This window comes from Betta splendens, chromosome 7 (genome assembly GCF_900634795.4).
Source record: "Betta splendens chromosome 7, fBetSpl5.4, whole genome shotgun sequence".
Taxonomy (NCBI): Eukaryota; Metazoa; Chordata; class Actinopteri; order Anabantiformes; family Osphronemidae; genus Betta; species Betta splendens.
This window is the reverse complement of record NC_040887.2, coordinates 16,560,819-16,580,373: the sequence shown is the minus strand read 5'-3', so window position 1 is coordinate 16,580,373 and position 19,555 is coordinate 16,560,819. Positions and strand designations below refer to the sequence as shown.

Below are 19,555 nucleotides of genomic sequence, written 5' to 3'. Positions count from 1 at the left end.
AAATGTGAGTCCGGCTCAAACGGCGCTGCGCCCCGCGCCCCGACCCCCCGCAGCGCAGCTGCTGACGCGCGGCGCAGCATCGCTTGTGTTCGCAGGAAGCGGACGGAGCGCTAACCATCCGTCCGATGGGGAGCACCGAGGAGGGACAGACATTTTAGGAGCACCGAGCCTGGAGTCCACACACCGAAGGATGAACGGAGCAGCGGGGACGCAGCCCGGGCCGGAGGCGCAGGGGGCCGCGGGGAGGACGCTCCGGTTCCAGCGGCCGCACGGTGAGTCGGGTTAAAACGACAAGACTCCGTCTTCATTCATTAGACTCCACAGTGGGACACGGGCCAGTGCGCGTGCGCCACACTGTGACGTAACGTGTTCATTCATGTATTTGGGCGTCATTACCTCATCGCGGTGAAAACGACCAAGCATCACATAATAATGCTCCGCAGCCTGGTGTTGGATGTTTAGGCTTAAAAAGTACTTGGCTTCTACATTAAAACAATGCCTGGTTCTACGCAGAGGTCACCTGGAGGTCACCTGGAGGTCTACTTCCGCCGCTAGCAGGAGACGCAAATGAACTTTATTTATCCCACAGTGGAAATTCAGTTACTGAAGCAGCCACGAGGAGAAACAGTGAGATGCACAAACTGTAGGAAATGTGCATTATTATAAAGTCAGGAGAAGTGAATCTAGACAAACAGGAAACATATGGATTCTCCTGCAGATTATTATTTAACATTTTGAGTGTCAGACTTAGTTGTAATGATCATTTCATTTTAATCTCAGCAGATATTATTTCAAAGTAAAGTTTATTACCAGAGAAGTCAAAAATACAAGCATACAAAAAACCCACAAATCCCACAATGAATCAAAAAAACACATTTTAATTCTACACTGTTGTGTTTGGTGTGTGTTTCCTCTGGTGACATCACTTCCTGTTTCCTGTCTGTCCTGTCAGTCACCTCCACCTGAACTCCATAACTGCAGTTTTCTGGGTCATATGTTTGTCGGAGTTTGTTCACTTTTGTTACTGGATCTTTTATTTGCTTAAACCTTTCATTGTTACGTGCTTAGTTGGTTTGTTTTTTTCCTGTTCTCTGTCGCTTTAGTGGAATCCTCAGTTTATCAGTAGCTTTCTCCTTGGCCAGTGCTTCTGCCTGAGCACTTAGTTAGTGAATCTTCATTTCCCTGTTTTATTCTCATTGTTTTTTAAGCTAGCCTTGGGTGCCATGCTCCTTTGTCCTCCTTGGTTGCATTGGTGTTGTTGTTGTTGCTGCTCAGGCCATAACTCATGGGTTGGTTTGCTGCACTGGCTTTTAGATGTTAGAGCATCATGGCTGCAGGTTTTGGAGTTGATGACCTTCCTCTGGGTTAAGGTTCAGGTGAGTGACACGTCATTCAGCCATTCAGAGCACACAGCAGACACACAGCACTGAGGTTTGGACACACTTGCACCATCTCCCATATCGAAGCCATGTCTAAAAGAGAGAGCACGCTGACTCAGAATCCTCTGGAGAAGACGTGGGTTCCGTGGATCAGGAGCCGGCTGAGCCAGCGCAGAGGCTGTGAGTACGGACACGCAGGACTAGTCTGCTGGACATGTTAATGAAGGAGGTTAGAGAGGGAGCTGCTTCACTGTCTGGTCTTTGGCTCCGAGGATTAGTCGCTATGTGTGAGACCAGACGGTTGTTCACCCGACCAAGGTTCACACATGTGGGCTCACAGTCAGAAACAGACACAGAATCAGGACTTCAACTGTTGAGCTGAAGACAGACTAGGACAAGTGCCAAGGATTTTGATTCCTCCCACCTCCCTTTGAACCCAGCCATTGGAGCTTCAAATGTCCTATCACAGGTTGAGCTCAAAATGCATCCTGTATCTATAAAGTCTCACATTTACAGGTTTAAACCTCAGTAAATATATTGTATATAAAATCTATTTCTCAGTTTTGGTTTTGGCCCTATTTGAATGGTTGAAGGTTAGTGAGGTATCAACTGATCAGTGGTTCCATTACTGTACAATGAGCAGGACTAAGTTCCCTAACGTATCCAAGAAAAGAAGAGATGATTGAATCAACTAACAGTAAATACTAACAGTACGGTGTTTCCACCATAAAAACCCTTTTAGATCAACATAAAAATAGGATTCAGGATTCAGAGCATGGGTGAAAGTTCCCTGCCTCCCTCAGGCCCTGGGTCTAGGTTTGTGTGGGGCCCTCGCTGCTTAGCTTACCTTCACAAACACAAAAAACAAACCTCACCTTTATTATTATGCATCCATTTATATCGTGAATGAAACACAAGCATGTGGGAACACAAAGAAATGGCTGGAGAGCTGGAACATCTGGACCACAAGGGTGAGCTAGATGCAGACTCTCTGTTATTGTGTGTTTCAGCGTCTGTGCCGCAGTTCACCAACTCCCCGACTATGATCGTCCTGGTCGGACTCCCAGCAAGAGGAAAAACATACATCTCTAAGAAGCTCACCAGGTATCTGAACTGGATCGGTGTCACAACCAAAGGTACAGGACAAGCCGCATTCTCAATACTCACTCAGCTGGAGACGTGTTTAAACTAGCATGCCTAGATTTTCCCCCCTCTAGCTCAGGTTTGAATTGCTCCTTTTGTTACGTAAAGTGGACACCACAGGGGGGAGCTGGGAGCTGTGGTGGGGGGAGCTCACCAACTTCAACAAAACCTGTGGGAACCTCTGTTTCACTGCCATCTTAGAGAGACATCAACACACCTGAGGTGTTTTCTTTTGGGAGATTTGTTGATTAAATTGTTTTTTTACACAAATGCAAATAATAAAAGGCATGTGACACAATCAAAAACACACACTAATGATGAACACAGACCCCCCCCCCTCCGTGGTGCGCAGGTAACGGCCCCGTTAATAGAACAAAAGCAGCCGTTCAGCTACAGCAAGGTACAAATCGACTGCCTCGTCTCGTAGGCAGTCCTCCAAAACTGAGTTTTGGCTGCTCCGTAGGCGTCAACATCAGGACCTAGAAACCTTGAGCCATAAAGTGGCTCTAGGAAACACTTCGAACCAATAGAATGATCCAGGGCCTGATGACGATGATGGTGAAAGTGATTCTAGTTTGAAGGTTGAGAACTGTGTCCCAGTTGGAGCCACTGCAATGTTATGTCCTGGTTTTGCAGTGTTCAACGTTGGCCAGTACCGGAGAGATGCCACCCGTTCATATAACAGCTACGAGTTTTTCAGACCTGACAACACGGAGGCCATGAAGATCCGCAAGTATGAGCCTTCAGCCTCACGTGCTGCTTTGAGCCCAGCGAACGTCTGACCTCACTGTTTGTTTCACAGAGCTTGTGCCATCGCTGCCCTGAAAGACGTCTGTGACTACTTCACTAGAGCGCAGGGCCAGGTTGTGGTGAGTGGACTCCATGGAACCAATGGCTCCCTGGCTCTGAGAACTAACCAGAGATCTCAGCACAGAAAGGGATGATGCTGTAAATCCACTTGACACAATATGACTCATAGGCTGATTGTGATAAGGTGAAGCAGGTTCTGGTGCAGTAGACTCGGGTCAGGTCTCACTTTGGAGCAAACTGAATAATAACATTCAACTCATAACACATTATGTCAGACTCCAACTAAATCCTGCCACCTTGAGACTGGACTCACCCAGAACGTGGCCACGGCGGATGTGAGGCGTCTCAGGTGAATCGCTGACCTGATGTTTCTCCGGCAGGTGTTTGATGCCACCAACAGCACCACCGAGCGCAGAGAGCTCATCCTCAGCTTTGCTAAAGACAACGGTTACAAGGTACGTTCTAGTTCTGCTGCTTGAATGAAAATCAAAGGAGCTGCTCACTGGTTTAATCCGTCCAACTTCTGTCCCCTCTTCAGGTTTTCTTTGTGGAATCAATATGTGACGACCCAGAAATTATTGCTGAAAATATTAAGGTAAGGTATATGTTTATAAACAAAGGACAGTTATGGTATTTTATATGATAAAATGTCCTTGTGTTTGGATTTAAGTTCCAGGACATCATTTTATCAGGCTGCATTAAAGCAAAATGAGTGAAAACTAAAACCTTTACCTTCACATCTCCCTGTGTGTAATTAGAGTAATAACAAAAGAACTAAATGCTGAATGCTCTGAAGATAAAGCTTTTTTCCCCAAACAGAAGCCACATTAAAGTCAGCGTTTCCATCCTGCTCATTGGTCCAGTCACGCTTCCTGACCTTTTAGCATCACAGGGTCATTGAGCAGGAACCTATAACCAACTGCTTAAGGTTTCGTCCTCTAACTTTCTCTAACCACAGCAAGTGAAGCTGAGCAGTCCAGACTATGCAAACTGTGACAAAGAGGAGGCCGTCGCTGACTTCCTGAAGAGGATTGACTGTTACAAGCTCACCTACGTTCCCCTGGACGACAGCAAGGACAGGTAACTAAGAGACACCAATAAGAAGCAGATCAGCGCATTCAGACCAGGTTCCAGCCGGAAGCTGCAGCTTCTCTGGTCAAATGGAACCAATAATTGCCAACACTGAGCAGCACAAACACTAGAGACAAGTTCATGAACTAGACAGGTCTCCATCCATCCCAACACCAGGTGGATAATATACAATAAATACACAGAAGATCCAGTAAGACAGGAACCGATCACAAACGGCCAGAGAAACCACTAAGCTCATCACATAATACCAGACCACCTCTGACTCGCTTCACAGGAACCTGTCCTACATCAAGATCTTCGATGTGGGCAGCCGATACCTGGTCAACAGAGTCCAGGATCACATCCAGAGCCGGATCGTGTACTACCTCATGAACATCCACGTCACACCCCGGTCCATCTACCTCAGCCGCCACGGAGAGAGCGAGCTCAACCTGCTGGGTCGTATTGGAGGAGACTCCGGGCTGTCGCCTCGTGGGACCAAGGTTAGAGACTCACGGTTACATCTGTATCTCTGAGCTCGTTGCTCCTCGTGTTTACTTTGATCTCTGCGTCTATCTCAGTTTGCCTGTGCTCTGGGCACGTACATGCGTGGCCAGTGCATCAGTGACCTGAAGGTGTGGACGAGTCACATGAAGAGGACCATCCAGACGGCAGAGTCTCTAGGAGTCCAGTATGAGCAGTGGAAGGCTCTGAATGAGATCGATGCTGTGAGTGTTTGTTGGTGTTTGTGCGCATGTGATCCACAGTGTTTTATAGACGCGTCGTAGTTTCGACAGCTGTGTCACTGTGATTTCTGCAACAGGGGGTTTGTGAGGAGCTGACGTATGAAGAGATCCAGGACAATTACCCAGAGGAGTTCGCTCTGAGGGACCAGGACAAGTATCGCTACCGCTACCCCAAAGGGGAGGTCAGTGTTCTGCTCTGATCAGCTCCAGGTTCCTAACAGCTATCAGCTATCGTGTCTCCTACAATGCTGATTGCAAATACTGCAAATGGAAAAATGCACAAGAACACACACATTTTTATATCCAACACTCCAAGTCAGTTCAGTTCTGTCTGTCATATATATTACATCCACTTAACAATGTAGGAGGCCAATCACTGAGCTTGTGGTCGATGAGCTGTGCTTCAGCCTCAGTGTTACGCTGTGTGTCCGTCAGTCTTACGAGGACCTGGTCCAGCGTCTGGAGCCGGTCATCATGGAGCTGGAGAGGCAGGAGAACGTTCTCGTTATCTGTCACCAGGCTGTGATGAGGTGTCTGCTGGCCTACTTCCTGGACAAGAGTGCTGGTGAGGAAACCGTCTAATATTAAGCTTGGAGCCTGATGCGAGTGACTGATGGTCGTCCTCTGTTCAGAAGAGCTGCCCTACCTGAAGTGTCCTCTCCATACGGTGCTGAAGCTCACGCCAGTGGCCTATGGTCAGTTCCTTCGCTTATGCGTCCTCAGGCGTCAGTAGCACCATCACATGCTTCCTTCAATGCCGTGTCTTCTCCTCACAGGCTGTAAGGTGGAATCTGTCTTTCTCAACATCGAAGCTGTGAACACACACCGAGACAAGCCAGTGGTAAACAACCTCCACTTCTGAAAACACTTGTTTGACTTGTAGCTTGTACAGGATGTTGTGTTGGTAGCACACAGTCATAACTAACCACAGGGTGAGGACAGAATGAAGCAGATTAGACGATATGATTGGCTGAGCTCACAGAAACCAGTGTGCATCCACCCTATAACACAGTCTGGCAGCCTGTCCTCGACGCATCCGGCCTCTGAAACCACAGCTAGAACCAGTTACAGTTGAAGAGAAATTCAGACTAATTCCAAACATTCACTATTGTCAAAATACAAACAGATGTAAAATTGTTTACATCAATGCACTGATTGAACATCACAACATGTAATAAATCAATAGCTTGAGATGGAAAATATGAACTTTTTCATTCAGTTCAACAGAAATCCACCCTAATTGTGATTAGTGCAGCTGGAGTCAAATCCGCTGGGATCCTAAATCTGTGGATGTGGGTTCAGCACAGAAAAACATATGAATGTGTCTCTTGCAGAACGTGGACGTAGACAGAGACCCAGAGGACGCACTGAGGACGGTCCCAGACCACAGTTAGAGGCCAACAGTGATGAGGGAGCTGTGACCAGTCTGGATGTTACACTTGTTGCTTAGTTGCATAGTGACCAAAGTCTGATTATGCCACGTTAACTTTGATGTTTGATGGTGAACAGACCAGCGTTAAACTACATCTGTCCTTCCAGTGTGTATGTACTTTTAAAAGGCAGCTGCCTGAGCAGGTAGGAGCAGAACCATTTTAATTTTTTCATTGTTTCATCTTCATTATCATAAATGAAAATCCAATGGTCAATAACAGATAAAGAAAAGCTGTTGTTTGCAAGTTTATTCTGGCTAAAATCTGCAGTAATACACTGCCCAGCCAAAAAAAAGTTGCCAGACCTTAACCCCATTGAGAAGCTTTGGGATGTGCTGGAAATGGCTGTGCGTAGCAGACAGACTCTACCATCATTAATGCAAGATCTTGGTGAAAAAAATCAATGCAACACTGGCTGGAAATACATCTGGTGACATTGCAGAGACTTATTGAAACAATTCCACAGCAAAGGAAACGCTCCTCTGGCGGCTCATCGTCGTTTCTGGCTCTCACCTAATGAATATGTGCACATCATGCTAAGTTCAGAAAAGGAGAGTGTGTCTGTTTACAGTACGTGGAACTAACTATCTATCTATATATAAAAAGACTAAAGAGCTACAGCTACAGGTTTACTGATCTGTCTCAGTCATAGCTGCTGCCTGTGTGGAACTGGGAGGGATCTAAACCTGGAATCGTTACTAGAAGTGGATGGCTTCGTCTGAACCTACAAACCATTGGATTCTGAGGCAACTTATTAACAATGTCACCAAAACAATATCCAGAAACAAACATGTCACATACTAAAGTAAAATAAAATGAATCTATGGATATAAGTGCAAGAACAAGCAGTTAATGGCTCAGGTTCTAAATCTTCCTTAGATTTGTGACCAGATTAAAATGTTCCCTTGTGCACAAGGAATAACATCGGTGATGAATGAATACAGTCGAAAAACGCATCATAGAAGAACTTTATTACAAGAGTTTGAACAAATTAAACTCAGGGCAATGAGAAAAGACGGGTGCCAACTGCTGGTGTCTGGTGGGATTAAAAACCAAAAGACGACCTCTGAACTCCACAGTACAGTTATCTCTGGCTGCTTGTGCTGGGCTGGGCTGAGCTGGGGCTGGAGTGGGCCTCCCTGTACTGCTGGGTCCAGCTCTGGGGATCCTGTTCATGAAGCTAATAGCAAATTCATCATTAATCACAAGCGCTCACTTCACTGTCCACCTGACATCACAAACCGATACATACCTGACCCATGAACTGGAGGATTTTGGCTCTTGATACTTCTGCATCAGCTCGTTGACCCCAGTGGAATTCATACTCGATGGGCTCTGTGTGAGGAATTCGTACATACTCCAGGTACCTACACAGTCATGTCAAACATGATTAGCAGCTAAAAGTGGCATAATGTGATGATGTGTGGAGGGCGTTTCTCCAGCCACTCTGCTACAGTGGTCTGCTTTGTCACACTCTCCTGCTGCTCTGTGGTGTGGTATAAACCAGTGTCTATAGTCTGACAGACACTGGCTCTGAACACACCAGTACAGTGACCCGATCCAGGCTCGAACCCGTCACCTTCTGATCAGGAAAGCTCAGCTCAGTTAGTCGACTGAGCTATACAGAAGCTTGTATGAGGCACAGCATGGGATGGCTTCACTTTACTTAAAAAAGCAAGACTTTACATTTTTAATATTTATTTTATTTTGAAAGACATTCATGAAATTATTGAAAGTGATAGAAATCAAAAGATTGTCAACCTATTCTTACCTCTGACGGACAAACTCATCTGTGACCAACTTCTTCACATCACCAAACTCCTCATGCTTCTCCCTGAACAGATTAGAAAGAAAGTTAAACAGAAACTCAAAAGGCGTCCATATCCTTTCACCTTAATAAGGAAAATAACCATCACCACCACAAAACTTTCCTTACCCGGGGTCAACACGGAGCTTCTTCAGTGTATTCCAGATGAGGTCTACAGGACAGGAGAAGTCCAAATGATTGATGAGACACTTTATAATAACTCCCAGTTGGTCAGTCACTCACTTTCTCTGACGACGCCTCCCTTCATGAAGACAACACTGAGGATCACAAATAGCAGAGCCCTCTTTGGATTGGTTGGGCTACTAAAAGAACAAGACGACAGTATCAAAGGTTATATGGATTTAAACTTGTTTGTAGTGAGAAATTATTCACTTAGGAGATGCTGACCTAATTGATGAGGCTGCCTCAGTATATTCCAACTTATTTATCAGGATGTACATGTGGTTTTTGGTGTCGATTTCAACCAGTTTAAGACCAAACACCTGGTTTCAAGAGGACAAAGCAGTCGTCTTATTCATTTTAAATATGAGTTCACTCTTGCATTTTGACCATTCTGAGCCACTTGCTGTGTCACTACTGGGTCGCTCAGACAGGACAGACCTGGTCAAAGGACCGCGCAGCTCTCTTCATGATCTCAGGGTAAATGTTTCTGTAGTCTTTCACCACGTGTTTCACAAGGTCTGCACAGACAAAAACAGACCGTTTAATGACGATGATTGGCTGTAACACAGCTTTAGGCGGACTGCGCCGTTTCATTGCATGTACCTGTTCTCCGTACAGGGACCTTCTTCTGGTCCTTCATCAGGATATACTGCACCACCTCTGCCGCCTACAGGACGGAGAGCCAGTCGTTACACGGAGCACACGCTGGGTGGGATCAGCTGGATGCTCTTACCCTTTGGTCAACTTGTGCTGTGGAGAGTCTCTCCAGCCCTCGCTGCACCTGTGATGTACTGGGCTGCGTGAAGGTCGGGTCATCGTCCTCATCCTGTGCCACAAGTTAAAGCGAGACCAAAGCCATGATGTCCAATAAACCCCACGGTCAGAACGCTGAAGTGCTGCTATTCAAAAGCCACTCACTCTGCTCTGAGAGGGCGTCTGCGTGCTGGAGAGCCTCTTCCTGTTCGTCATGCTGCAAAGCGAAGCTCACTGCGGAAAACAAACACGGCAGCAACGTTACGAAGCAGGCGTAAACGATTAACAACGTGCCCGTTAAAACGGGCTCAATTGCCGCGGCAAACTGATGACGTCAACGCGCGCGACGTATATCAGCTTGTTCTTATTCTACTGCTATTTCTTGTTCTTCTCTGGTTTAAAGGCAGCTGGCATCCTTGGTGTTGCATTGCTGCCATCTGCTGGTAGGCGTTGTCATCACAGCTCAGAGTCCAACAAACCAAAGAGGCTCAACGAAGTTTCTTCTTTCACACTGCCCTTTGCTTCCACCGACCTCAGCAGAAGAACAAGGAGCAGAACAAGCTGAAAATCCTCCCTGACGGTGACAGTGAAGGACATGGTTTATTTGGACTAAATATCTTCAACCTGCCTGACTATTTAATAATTGACCATTTGTGTGCGTTTTTTATTTCTTCAGTTTGTAAGTACTGTGTAAATACACTTTAAAGGTGACTTCGCATTTTAGCTCTTTGAGGGAATGTTTTTCAGTCCACACCAGCTGTAAAGTGGATGATGCAGGTCACTTTTGCTTTTGTATTTTACTATATGTGTTTGAGGCATGTTTCAAATGTATAATTTAAAGGTGTCCAGCTGCTTTACACCCTCTGGCTGCACTGGTAATGTTCCTCCCAGGCCTGGTGGGTGTCAGGAGAGACTGGTCTGGTTTTTCAAAACTATACTTGTGAACAAACAGGCAGTTAACAGCAGCTTTGTGTCAGCTTGGCTGCAGGATGTAAGGTCTGAACTGGCCTCAATGGGGTTTCAAAGTTCCTCCCTAGCGCCGAGCGCCATCTACTGGTCTGTTGAAGGAAGTGCTCTAACGAGAACAATTTATAACTTGAACTATGAGAAAATATATCAAAAAGTGGAGCGTCTTATTTGAGCAGTTTGAGCAGTGCTGAAACATCAGGGACATTGGAAAACGGTCCCTGGGGAAGCATCAGGCAAACCACTGAGGAGTGGATTGTTTCCACTGGAAACACCAACGTCAGCCCTGATCAAACACAAACAATCGTCAATGTATTACACACGAAATAGATTTTAGTGTCGTTTAGTTTCACTGAAGATACTGTCTTCATCGCCAGGTAGAAATGTCTGAGCCCCCAAAATAACAATGACACCAAAAACCACCATTCCTTTTTTTTATGTTTTAATTGCTGTAGGTTTGAATATGGTCCTGAAGGTAAAAACTGGCTTCACGCGAATCTAACAAGACACATTAAAAGGCGTGCTGAGCCTCAAGGATCAGACTTTTACAGCTGTTCCTCCTGCTTTTGTTCCGCGAGGTCTTATATTATGATCTGAGTTAAAGTGACGGTTTGAAGGCATCTGTCATTATCTGGGCACTTCCTTATCTTAACCGTGACAAGCTCTGCGCTCTGCTCAGACCGAGCGTCTTTACGCAGGATCCTCCCAGTGCGATGAGGCAAAGTCCAGACGACGGACGGACGGACGCTCCGTCCCACGCGGAGCCGGTCCGGGACGCGATGCCGCCGCAGGGACGCGTCTCTCCGCTCAAGAACTTCATCGCTGGAGGCATCGGCGGCGCGTGTCTGCTTCTGGCCGGACACCCGCTGGACACCATCAAGGTGACGGGGCCGGAGCTCGTGTCTCGGCTTTAACGTGAGAAACGCACCGTTACTGAACGTGTTGAGGGGATTAGAGAGAAGTCAGCTTAAAACGTCCCCGGGACCGGAGTCACGCTACAACCTGCAGCTTCATGTGTAGATAACTTATCGACATGGGTGTTTGTGTAATTGACCCGAAAATAAAGTTTCGACAGAGAAGTTTGAACCTGCCTCAAAGCGCATCGTGACCGTTGACCTCAACCCTCCTCTTTAATAATGAAGGTTCGCTCAGTATAAACGACGCTGGCTTCCTGTAAATCAAACATCACTTTAAACAGATGGAATCAGCGTCATAACAATTAGACAAAAATACTGGTTGGTGGTGTCGTAGTAGGTGTGGACTGAGCTGGCCTCAGACCAGCAGACTGGTCCCACATGGAGCTGTTTATCAGGAGCCTGCAGGAGGCTCCACGGGTGTTTCCTTTATCACAGCAGACGTTCTGCTCCATCATGTACGTAGGTGAGGCTACAGACGCAGCCCAAAGCCTCCGCCTCCTGCCTCCTCTACACGGGAACCTATGACTGCTTCCGCAAGACGGTGTCCAGAGAGGTGAACCCACACACAGTCGCTTAGTAAAGATGATGGAATTCATCCTCTGATGTGTTTGTGTGAGTGTGACATTTGCAGCGTGGTTTGCTCTGTAAACCTGTGTTTTCCACCTGTGAGCTGAGGATGTGTGTGAACCCAGATGGAACCTTTGTGTGCAGGGCTTCCTCGGCCTCTATAAAGGTCTGGGGGCTCCGCTGGCGGGAGTCGCTCCCATGATGGCCATCAGCTTCTTCGGCTTCGGTCTTGGAAAGCAGCTTCAGCAGCCAGATCCTGGCAAACCCCTAACGTCAGTAGAGCCACACAGTCACACACATGCGACTTGTAACATATGACATGTAACACACAACACGTGACATACGACATGTAACATCTCCCAACACCTTTCGTCCCTAGTCTTTGTGCCATGAAGCGTGTTGTTAGTTGGTGACAGGTGACTGGAAGCGATGCTCGGTGCTGCTCTCTGGGCAGATCAGTCGTCCCTCTGAGGGATTAATGGCTTTAAGCTGCGTCTGGCGGATAACCTGCTGTCTTTAGTAGCTGCTCTTTATTGTTTTTATTGAACCCTTTGATGCAGCCGTCAAATTAATCTCAACATTTCCAAACTTGTTAACACACAGTCCTAAACAGCAGAACACAGTTACACATTCTGTTTGCTAAAGGCTCTAACTGTGACAAAATATCGGAAATATGCCACGAAAGCTAATTTTGCCCTTTAACAACACAATTTATATACAATTATATGAACTCTATAAGTCATTACTCAATGGACAGAAAATACAAAACACTGAATCAGTGCATCGTGGGTTTTCATTGTAGCCTGTTGTCATTTGGTGTCCATCTATAAAGGCTGTGTCAAAGTTGACTTTGAAATCCAGATTAAGACATGCTTTGATGCAGTTTTTTAATCCATTTTCAAGCTGTCTGAAAACCTGGCAAAATACTCTAATATTACAGAAAATCCATTTAAACCAAAATACAGTCAAACCTATTGGAGGATGAGACACAGACACTACTCATACTCAGTCTCTGCTTTAGACCTCCTCCATCCAGCACAGACTTCCAGTACCCTTTTAAGGCCTAAAGACTGATGATGATTGAGGATTTGTGTGAAGAAGTGCCAAACAGGTGCTTTAGTGATTTCATTCTGATCTTGCTAGTTTCTAATAGTCAAGGATAGATGGCTGCTGTTTAGTCACCAAAGCTAAAACAATGGAATTTAGACTGAATGACGTCAGTGAAAATGTTTGGATCCAATGAGGTGTCTTCTGCTCTGCTGGGATAGTGATGACAAAAACTTAGTGGATCCAAGTTTCTTTAACCAGGTCAACTGGAATTAGGAAAACTGTAAACTTGAGCCCATGAGGTGGGGCTGTGCCGCTCAGCCTCTGTATGAGGACACTTTCCAGGTGCTAACAGCTGTGCTATTCTGAAGGCACATGCAGATCTTCATGTCCGGCTGTCTGGCAGGAGTGTTCACCACCGTCATCGTGGCTCCAGGAGAACGGGTCAAATGTTTACTTCAGGTAAGACTCACATCTTTGTCCACCTCTTCTTCACATGTTCATCATCATCTGTGATGATAATATTCAGTAACAATCAGCTGCCTCAACTTCACAGGACGATAATGACAGAGCCTCACTTCATCAGCAAGCAAACCATTCAGGCTGCTGGATGATGATGCTGAAACCTCTGATTAAGTCCTGAATTGTGTGTTTTCAGGTGCAGGCTGCTGGTGGAGACAGGAAGTACTCAGGACCACTGGACTGTGTGGTCAGACTGTACAAGGAGCAGGGCCTCCGCAGCGTATACAGAGGAACCGTTCTTACTCTCATCAGAGGTGTGTGTGTGTGTGTGTGTGTGTGTGTGTGTGTGTGTGTGTGTGTGTGTGTGTGTGTGTGTGTGTGTGTGTGTGTGTGTGTGTGTGTGTTGTTCATGCGTTGACATTCTTTCTTTGTTTTATCTCAGATGTGCCTTCTAACGGTCTCTACTTTCTCACATATGAATATCTCAAGAACGTCTTTACTCCTGAGGGTCAAAGGTTAGTAACTGGGTGGTAACATTCAGATGCTGTATTGGGTCATGAACCATGAGACCAGACAGGAACTGTGGATGGTTATTATCATCTGGTCTCGTCTTTTGGTTTTAAAACCACTGTATGTTTCCATCATTTTTACTCTGGCTGTTTGTGTCTCTGTGTCAGTGTCTCTCAGCTCAGCACTCTGAACATCCTTCTGGCTGGAGGTGTTGCAGGGTTAGTGAACTGGACCATTGCACTCCCCCCAGATGTCCTTAAATCCAACTTCCAGACAGGTCAGAGTCAAACTCAGAAAGCTGCAGGAAATCAAATCACTAGCTCATCTGTGGACCTGTGGACTATCCACATGCCCCTCACCTGCATGTGTAGATGTGTAGTAGATGAGTGGGAGCTACATACATATCACAGACTTCAGCCTCCTGATTTTCACAGTGTCATATAGATACAAAAAGCATCTGTCTGTAACAAATAACTATTAATAACTATTAAATCTGATGATGATGAAAGTAAATGAATGCAACAAGCTTGAATTAGAAGCTCAGTATGAACATAGTGTTTCAGCCCAGTCTGTCTCAAAGATGGACTGAAATAATCCAAGTCTTAAGTGATGGTCCAGAGACGTATAGCATCTCATTGTGTGTGTGTGTGTGTGTGTGTGTGTGTGTGTGTGTGTGTGTGTGTGTGTGTGTGTGTGTGTGTGTGTGTGTGTGTGTGTGTAGCTGCAGAGGGACAGTACAGGGGTCTGCTTGATGTCCTGAGGACTCTGCTTCGAGACGAAGGCCCCTCAGCTCTGTATAAAGGCTTTAATGCCGTCTTCCTTCGAGCCTTTCCTGCCAACGCAGTAAATCTCCTCTTCTCCAGTGCATCATTATCTGTTCCCTGGTGGTAGATCTGGTATCATGCATGTGTTTACTTCCTCAGGCCTGCTTTCTGGGGTTTGAGGTGGCGTTGAAGGGGCTGAACATCCTCGCACCCAGCTGGTAAATCAGCTGGTCCTGAAGAGTCTAAGTGTTTGGACCTCGTTTGCCAAAGCGTCTGTGCTGAGTCGTATTCATGGAGCTGACATGAAGAGAATCCTATATGGAACTGAATCTAATCTTATTTAACAAATCATGCACATGTTGGAAACTCTTCTACAGTGAAAGTATATGTATGACTGGGATAATGAATTGATGTTTGGATGTGAATTCTTTTAGCAGCATTGGTTGAATATGACTTGAGCTGGACTCATAAAGGTACTGACAAGCTTCACAAATGTAGTAACAAAGTAAGAAAAGATGAAGAGGAAACTACAGACATTGACCATATATACTGTGTTTGAAATATTAAGCCTGTATTTGACAGGAAATACCTCCACATCACAAGACCAACGTATTTTACCTGGAAGGAGCAGACATGTCCCAGATGACTAACACCAGTCAAATGAAACTATTAGTGTCAGTAGCACTGGAAGCGTTTGTATGTTGACGCCAAAGCAAAGAGCTCAAAGAAAGGTAATGCTTTAATCACTTGGAGAAGAGGAACTATACTATAATTTCACCAGGTGTTAAACCTTGAGGATTATTCACAGGCCTAACAAACACGCAAGGCTCCAGGTTGTGATGCCTCCAAATATCATTTACATCACAATTAGACATGTTTTTACATTCTTAAACAACTCAAAGACACAATTTTGAGCAGCTATTGAGACGTTATTCAGTACTGACATTATTGGTTATTATTGTTGGCTGCCAGCGTACAGATGCTGCTTAGACATGTTTTCTGCTCACAATGAGGTGAAATGAGACTCATATACTATTAAACACAGGTGCTGAGAATCTCTAAATATTTTTTTGATGTTTAAAAGAAAACAATATAGATAGAATCCTGCTTGTAAACTGCCCACAGACCTTTTACACAGAGCTTTACCATGTGTACATAAACATTTAAAAGGCAATGAAAAGCATAAGATATTGGATTTGTTCGTTAGTTTTTACTGTTACCGTTTTATATTTTTGCTTTGATGATGATGATGACGATGATGATGATGTTCTTTTGTAATGAATGTAAGTTAAAATGTTCAATAAAAGTTAAAGAGGGTTTTTAAAGAAGCTCCCCTGCGTTTTTAAAAGCTAACCTTTGACCCCCGTACAGCATCCATTACCCATGGTTCCATTCTGTAAATGCATAGATGAGTTATTGACTTCATTAAGGATGTAACGAAATTTGGCCATCGTTATAAATATTTATGCTTTCTTAAACGAAAGAAATCACTAGAAACGCACATTGGACCAATCTGGGTTAACTCTGGATAGGTTTCAAAGGTTTAGCTGAAAAAAAATACAATCCCCATGATCCAGTGCGTGGCGTTCACTTCCGGGGACGGTGGCGGTCAGCTGAAGTAAGGTTAGTTTACCGAATTGTGGCGTAAGTGAAGTGGTTGTGAAGCTGTGCCGCTCATACGGTGTCGTTGTAATGACATAGTGTTAATATTTAATGTGCGATCTGCTGCACTCGGTTCGGTTCGGTGGAAACCTGAGTATACTGAGCGGAAACTTCGTGTTGTGGTTCATTCGCTTTGGATGCATGAACTGACCTTTCTGCACCGTGGTTCTTGTCTGGGCTGGTCCAGGTTCGTGTGAGGCTGCCGCGATGCCCCTGGAGGTCAAATGGCCGTTCCCACGGTGCCCGGCTCTGTCGTGGAGGATCTCCAGCTCACTGATCATGGGCATGGTGGGGTCCTATTCCTACTTCTGGACCAGTAAGTTGGAATATGCATAACAATATGTACCAACACAAAGGTGTGGCTCGTCTCAACTCCTGTCTCTCTGTCCTTAGAATACATGAACTACCTGACGGTCCACAACTATGAGGTGTTGTGGGACCTGGTGGATCAGAGGCCACCGGACACGCCGCTCATCACTCTGTCCAACCACCAGTCCTGCATGGACGATCCTCATATCTGGGGTAAGGACAGACAAAGCCCTTCAGTTGCACAGTACAGCTGATCTGTTTCACAAAAAATGTGTGTTTGCGGCAGGCATGTTGAGACTCCGACAGCTGTGGAACTTCAACAAGATGCGCTGGTGAGTTTGATCTGCTCCACATCACATGCACTGATTTTTGTGGTTTGACTGCATCCGTCCTGTGGTTGGACAGGACCCCTACAGCCTCTGACATATGCTTCACAAAGGAGCTGCACTCCAGGTTCTTCAGCCGCGGGAAGTGTGTTCCTGTCTGCAGAGGTGGGTGTCTTTAGCATCGTTCCTCCAGCTTGGTCTAGCTGCCTGTTGATCCGGCTGATTGTTCCTCAGGTGATGGTGTCTACCAGAAAGGAATGGATTTCATTCTGGAGAAACTGAATAGAGGAGAATGGGTGCACATATTTCCAGAGGGTATGTGCTCACAATCTCTTTAACCTCCTGCCTTATTACTGTGGGACTAAGAAAGATCTGCTTCTTAATTTAACAGGCAAAGTTAATATGAGTGAAGAATTCATACGGCTGAAATGGGGTCAGTAAAACAGTCTTTTCAGTGCCTTGATTTGTCCCTGTTCGGTGCAAACTGCTGTTAAGGAACATTTCCAATGTGTGCATTAGGAGTTGGCCGCCTTGTAGCAGAGTGCCACCTGAATCCGGTGATCCTGCCGATGTGGCATGTTGGTGAGTATGCACCACCATCGTAGACTGTCTGCTTATTGGTTTAATGGATCATAGGGAAAATGAAGGAGGAGACTATGAACAAGAGTCACAGCAGTTACTAAAACCAATGAATGTTTTTGTGTCAGGTCTGAGCGACGTTCTACCAAATGTAGCGCCCTACGTTCCGCGGACTGGCAAGGTGGGGGATCCTCCTAGTGGAATCAAACTCTTAAATGCTGTTCTACCACATTCTGCTCATCACAGCTTTTTTATTTTTGTCAGAGGATTACGGTGCTGGTTGGCAAACCATTCAGTGTAAAAGATCTTGTGGAGTCACTCCGGGCTGAAAACAAGAGCCAGGTAAGCAGAGTGCATGCTGCAGGTTCTTTATCTGTAGGCAAAGAAAGGACAACACTGCATTAAAGATGCTGTTTTGTTATTATGAGCTGCATGAAATGGAATAGATGGTGGGACGGAGACATGGGAAGAAAAGTGGCAGGTTGATGTTCATTGTGAACAGATGATTGTCCTTCTCTTTCTCACAGTTGGAAATGAGGAAGACCTTGACTGATTTCATCCAGGTGGAGTTCCGGAGCCTGAAGGCTCAGGCTGAGACCCTCCACTGGCAAATGCAGACCAAATCCTGAGTCGTGTCTTTTTTCCTGCTGAACCCCCAGAGCCAACAAGACTGTAAACCTTGACCTTTGACCCTAAGACTAAGGGTAAAATCTTGACTACGAGATCTTTTAAACCACGCATCCACTATGAGGATGCACCAGTTTAAGTTGAGACAAACTCCCTTCTTTACTTTTGGTGCAACACAAATGACTTTGTATATCAGCCATTGTCTTTGTAGCTGCTAGAACAGACTCAGGCTGCCAAGCAGCCAAAGCTTTAATGAGTCAATCGCATGGTCACAATTTAGGCCACAATTTAAAAATGTAGGCCAAGAGTTTTAGATGCCTCAACTTTTACTTTATCCGAATTTTTTTATAACATTGAGATCACATCACAGAATGCAAAATGTGAGACGTTAACATGATGGTGTCTGGGCGTCATCACATACAGACACAAGCTGCTGTTGAGCCAACTCCTAAATACTAGTGAGCAACACGCTTGTTGGCACATTCACTTTAGTGATTACTAATTACACCCATCGGTAATTAGTGATCTAGAGATAATCAGGAAGTTGCTACTATTCCACAGTCGATGACTGCTAGGGTTTTGCTTTTATAGACTGAATGCAGCTGACAGCTTTTGTAGCTTTTGTAATATGACATTGTACAGGTTTTAATTATGAAGTCAAAGTCAGTTTGCAGGTTCTTGCACTGTTGGAGGCTGTGTGTTCATGTCATGTGCTTTCGGATTCAAAGACACCGTCCATCACACACATCCCCACAGATCAGTTGAGTGATGTAATATTTCATAAATCGACTGCCTTACTGTCATTGTCTCTTTCCTATTGCAACAAAGGCCAATAAAATGTTTGCATTTTTACATTTTAAACATACTTTTGACTGAAAGGTGACTTTCTTTCTGAGCCCATGTTCAGGGAAGTCAGGGAAGCAAACCAAGTGGTTCTGGTCCAGACGGACCACTAACATGTTTTTTGGCATTTCCAAAAACACCACGTTGACTTTACATGTGAGTAGAATCCAGCTTTAGTTTATGGTTCTGACAAAAGTCGGGGTTTTTCTGCTTTTCCAGACATATTTTGGATTTTGTATCTACCTGCCATCCTCGCACAGACGCTCACAGATGGAGATGCTGCAGCCCCTCGGAACCACCACAGGTGGTTTCATGACGACTATTTCTTCATAGTTTGTGGTTTATGTCACATTTTTGTCAAACCTCTGGAATCAAATCTAAAAGTCTCACATCTCAAGTGCATTTCATTATAACTGGGTGTCGTAACGTGTCTCAGAAATAGCGCACGTTGGAAGCGTCGTGGTCTGAGGACGTAAAAGAACAGTACCAATAAAATTGAACGAACCGAATGTTTTTATTGCTCAAGTGTGCAGAAAACATAAAGTTAGGACGATAAATAGAAAATAACCTGAACAGGAAGTGAGGAGACCTGCCGACGTGCACGCGCCAGGTGAAACCAGCCCGCGTCACACAACGGACGGCGCGAGGACGTCA

At 45.4% G+C, this 19,555-nt stretch overlaps 4 protein-coding genes and 1 long non-coding RNA gene across 11 annotated transcripts; 3 read left to right on the top strand and 2 right to left on the bottom strand.

Annotated features, from left to right (window-relative positions):
- Positions 1 to 17: 17 nt before the first annotated feature.
- Positions 18 to 6,687, top strand: si:dkey-96f10.1 (6-phosphofructo-2-kinase/fructose-2,6-bisphosphatase). Of its 3 annotated transcripts, none has more exons than XM_029156421.3 (14): positions 18 to 272; positions 2,390 to 2,515; positions 3,159 to 3,255; positions 3,325 to 3,391; positions 3,713 to 3,787; positions 3,871 to 3,927; positions 4,291 to 4,412; positions 4,699 to 4,906; positions 4,985 to 5,131; positions 5,227 to 5,331; positions 5,585 to 5,714; positions 5,782 to 5,844; positions 5,926 to 5,990; positions 6,484 to 6,687. In XM_029156421.3, the coding sequence occupies exons 1-14, from the start codon at positions 191 to 193 to the stop codon at positions 6,541 to 6,543; spliced, it is 1,404 nt and encodes a 467-aa protein (XP_029012254.1). In that variant the 5' UTR covers positions 18 to 190; the 3' UTR covers positions 6,544 to 6,687. The 3 variants fall into 3 exon arrangements, with proteins under 3 accessions (XP_029012254.1, XP_029012253.1, XP_040927452.1); XM_029156420.3 differs by lacking the exon at positions 18 to 272 and adding an exon at positions 752 to 1,559; XM_041071518.2 differs by lacking the exon at positions 18 to 272 and adding an exon at positions 755 to 1,376.
- An 846-nt stretch (positions 6,688 to 7,533) lies between these two features.
- Positions 7,534 to 9,629, bottom strand: ndnl2 (necdin-like 2). 2 transcript variants are annotated; one of them, XM_029156429.2, is made up of 10 exons: positions 9,488 to 9,629; positions 9,303 to 9,395; positions 9,173 to 9,236; positions 9,008 to 9,087; positions 8,795 to 8,889; positions 8,630 to 8,709; positions 8,516 to 8,558; positions 8,351 to 8,413; positions 7,832 to 7,946; positions 7,534 to 7,759 (listed from the first exon to the last, which is right to left on the bottom strand). In XM_029156429.2, exons 1-10 carry the CDS (start codon positions 9,536 to 9,538, stop codon positions 7,664 to 7,666), a joined length of 780 nt encoding a protein of 259 aa, XP_029012262.1. In that variant the 5' UTR covers positions 9,539 to 9,629; the 3' UTR covers positions 7,534 to 7,663. The 2 variants fall into 2 exon arrangements, with proteins under 2 accessions (XP_029012262.1, XP_029012263.1); XM_029156430.2 differs by having other exon boundaries at positions 8,630 to 8,706.
- Positions 9,630 to 9,848: 219 nt separating this feature from the next.
- si:dkey-150i13.2 (mitochondrial carnitine/acylcarnitine carrier protein) lies at positions 9,849 to 16,533 on the top strand. 4 transcript variants are annotated; one of them, XM_029156424.3, is made up of 10 exons: positions 9,849 to 9,977; positions 10,968 to 11,169; positions 11,669 to 11,758; positions 11,917 to 12,044; positions 13,191 to 13,281; positions 13,478 to 13,595; positions 13,724 to 13,796; positions 13,959 to 14,068; positions 14,513 to 14,634; positions 14,715 to 14,962. In XM_029156424.3, exons 2-10 carry the CDS (start codon positions 11,002 to 11,004, stop codon positions 14,775 to 14,777), a joined length of 963 nt encoding a protein of 320 aa, XP_029012257.1. In that variant the 5' UTR covers positions 9,849 to 9,977; positions 10,968 to 11,001; the 3' UTR covers positions 14,778 to 14,962. The 4 variants fall into 4 exon arrangements, 3 of the variants coding, with proteins under 3 accessions (XP_029012257.1, XP_029012255.1, XP_029012258.1); XM_029156422.3 differs by having other exon boundaries at positions 9,859 to 10,001; XM_029156425.3 differs by having other exon boundaries at positions 9,864 to 10,001; positions 10,987 to 11,169.
- On the top strand, positions 16,411 to 18,923 carry tafazzin (tafazzin, phospholipid-lysophospholipid transacylase). Its single transcript, XM_029156428.2, has 10 exons — positions 16,411 to 16,533; positions 16,611 to 16,739; positions 16,813 to 16,858; positions 16,932 to 17,017; positions 17,087 to 17,167; positions 17,244 to 17,285; positions 17,372 to 17,434; positions 17,560 to 17,612; positions 17,696 to 17,773; positions 17,959 to 18,923. Exons 1-10 carry the CDS (start codon positions 16,425 to 16,427, stop codon positions 18,058 to 18,060), a joined length of 789 nt encoding a protein of 262 aa, XP_029012261.1. The 5' UTR covers positions 16,411 to 16,424; the 3' UTR covers positions 18,061 to 18,923.
- On the bottom strand, positions 17,014 to 19,531 carry LOC129604352 (uncharacterized). Its single transcript, XR_008695154.1, has 3 exons — positions 19,470 to 19,531; positions 19,145 to 19,365; positions 17,014 to 17,804 (listed from the first exon to the last, which is right to left on the bottom strand). It is a non-coding gene; the product is annotated as an uncharacterized LOC129604352 (long non-coding RNA).
- Positions 19,532 to 19,555: the final 24 nt, after the last annotated feature.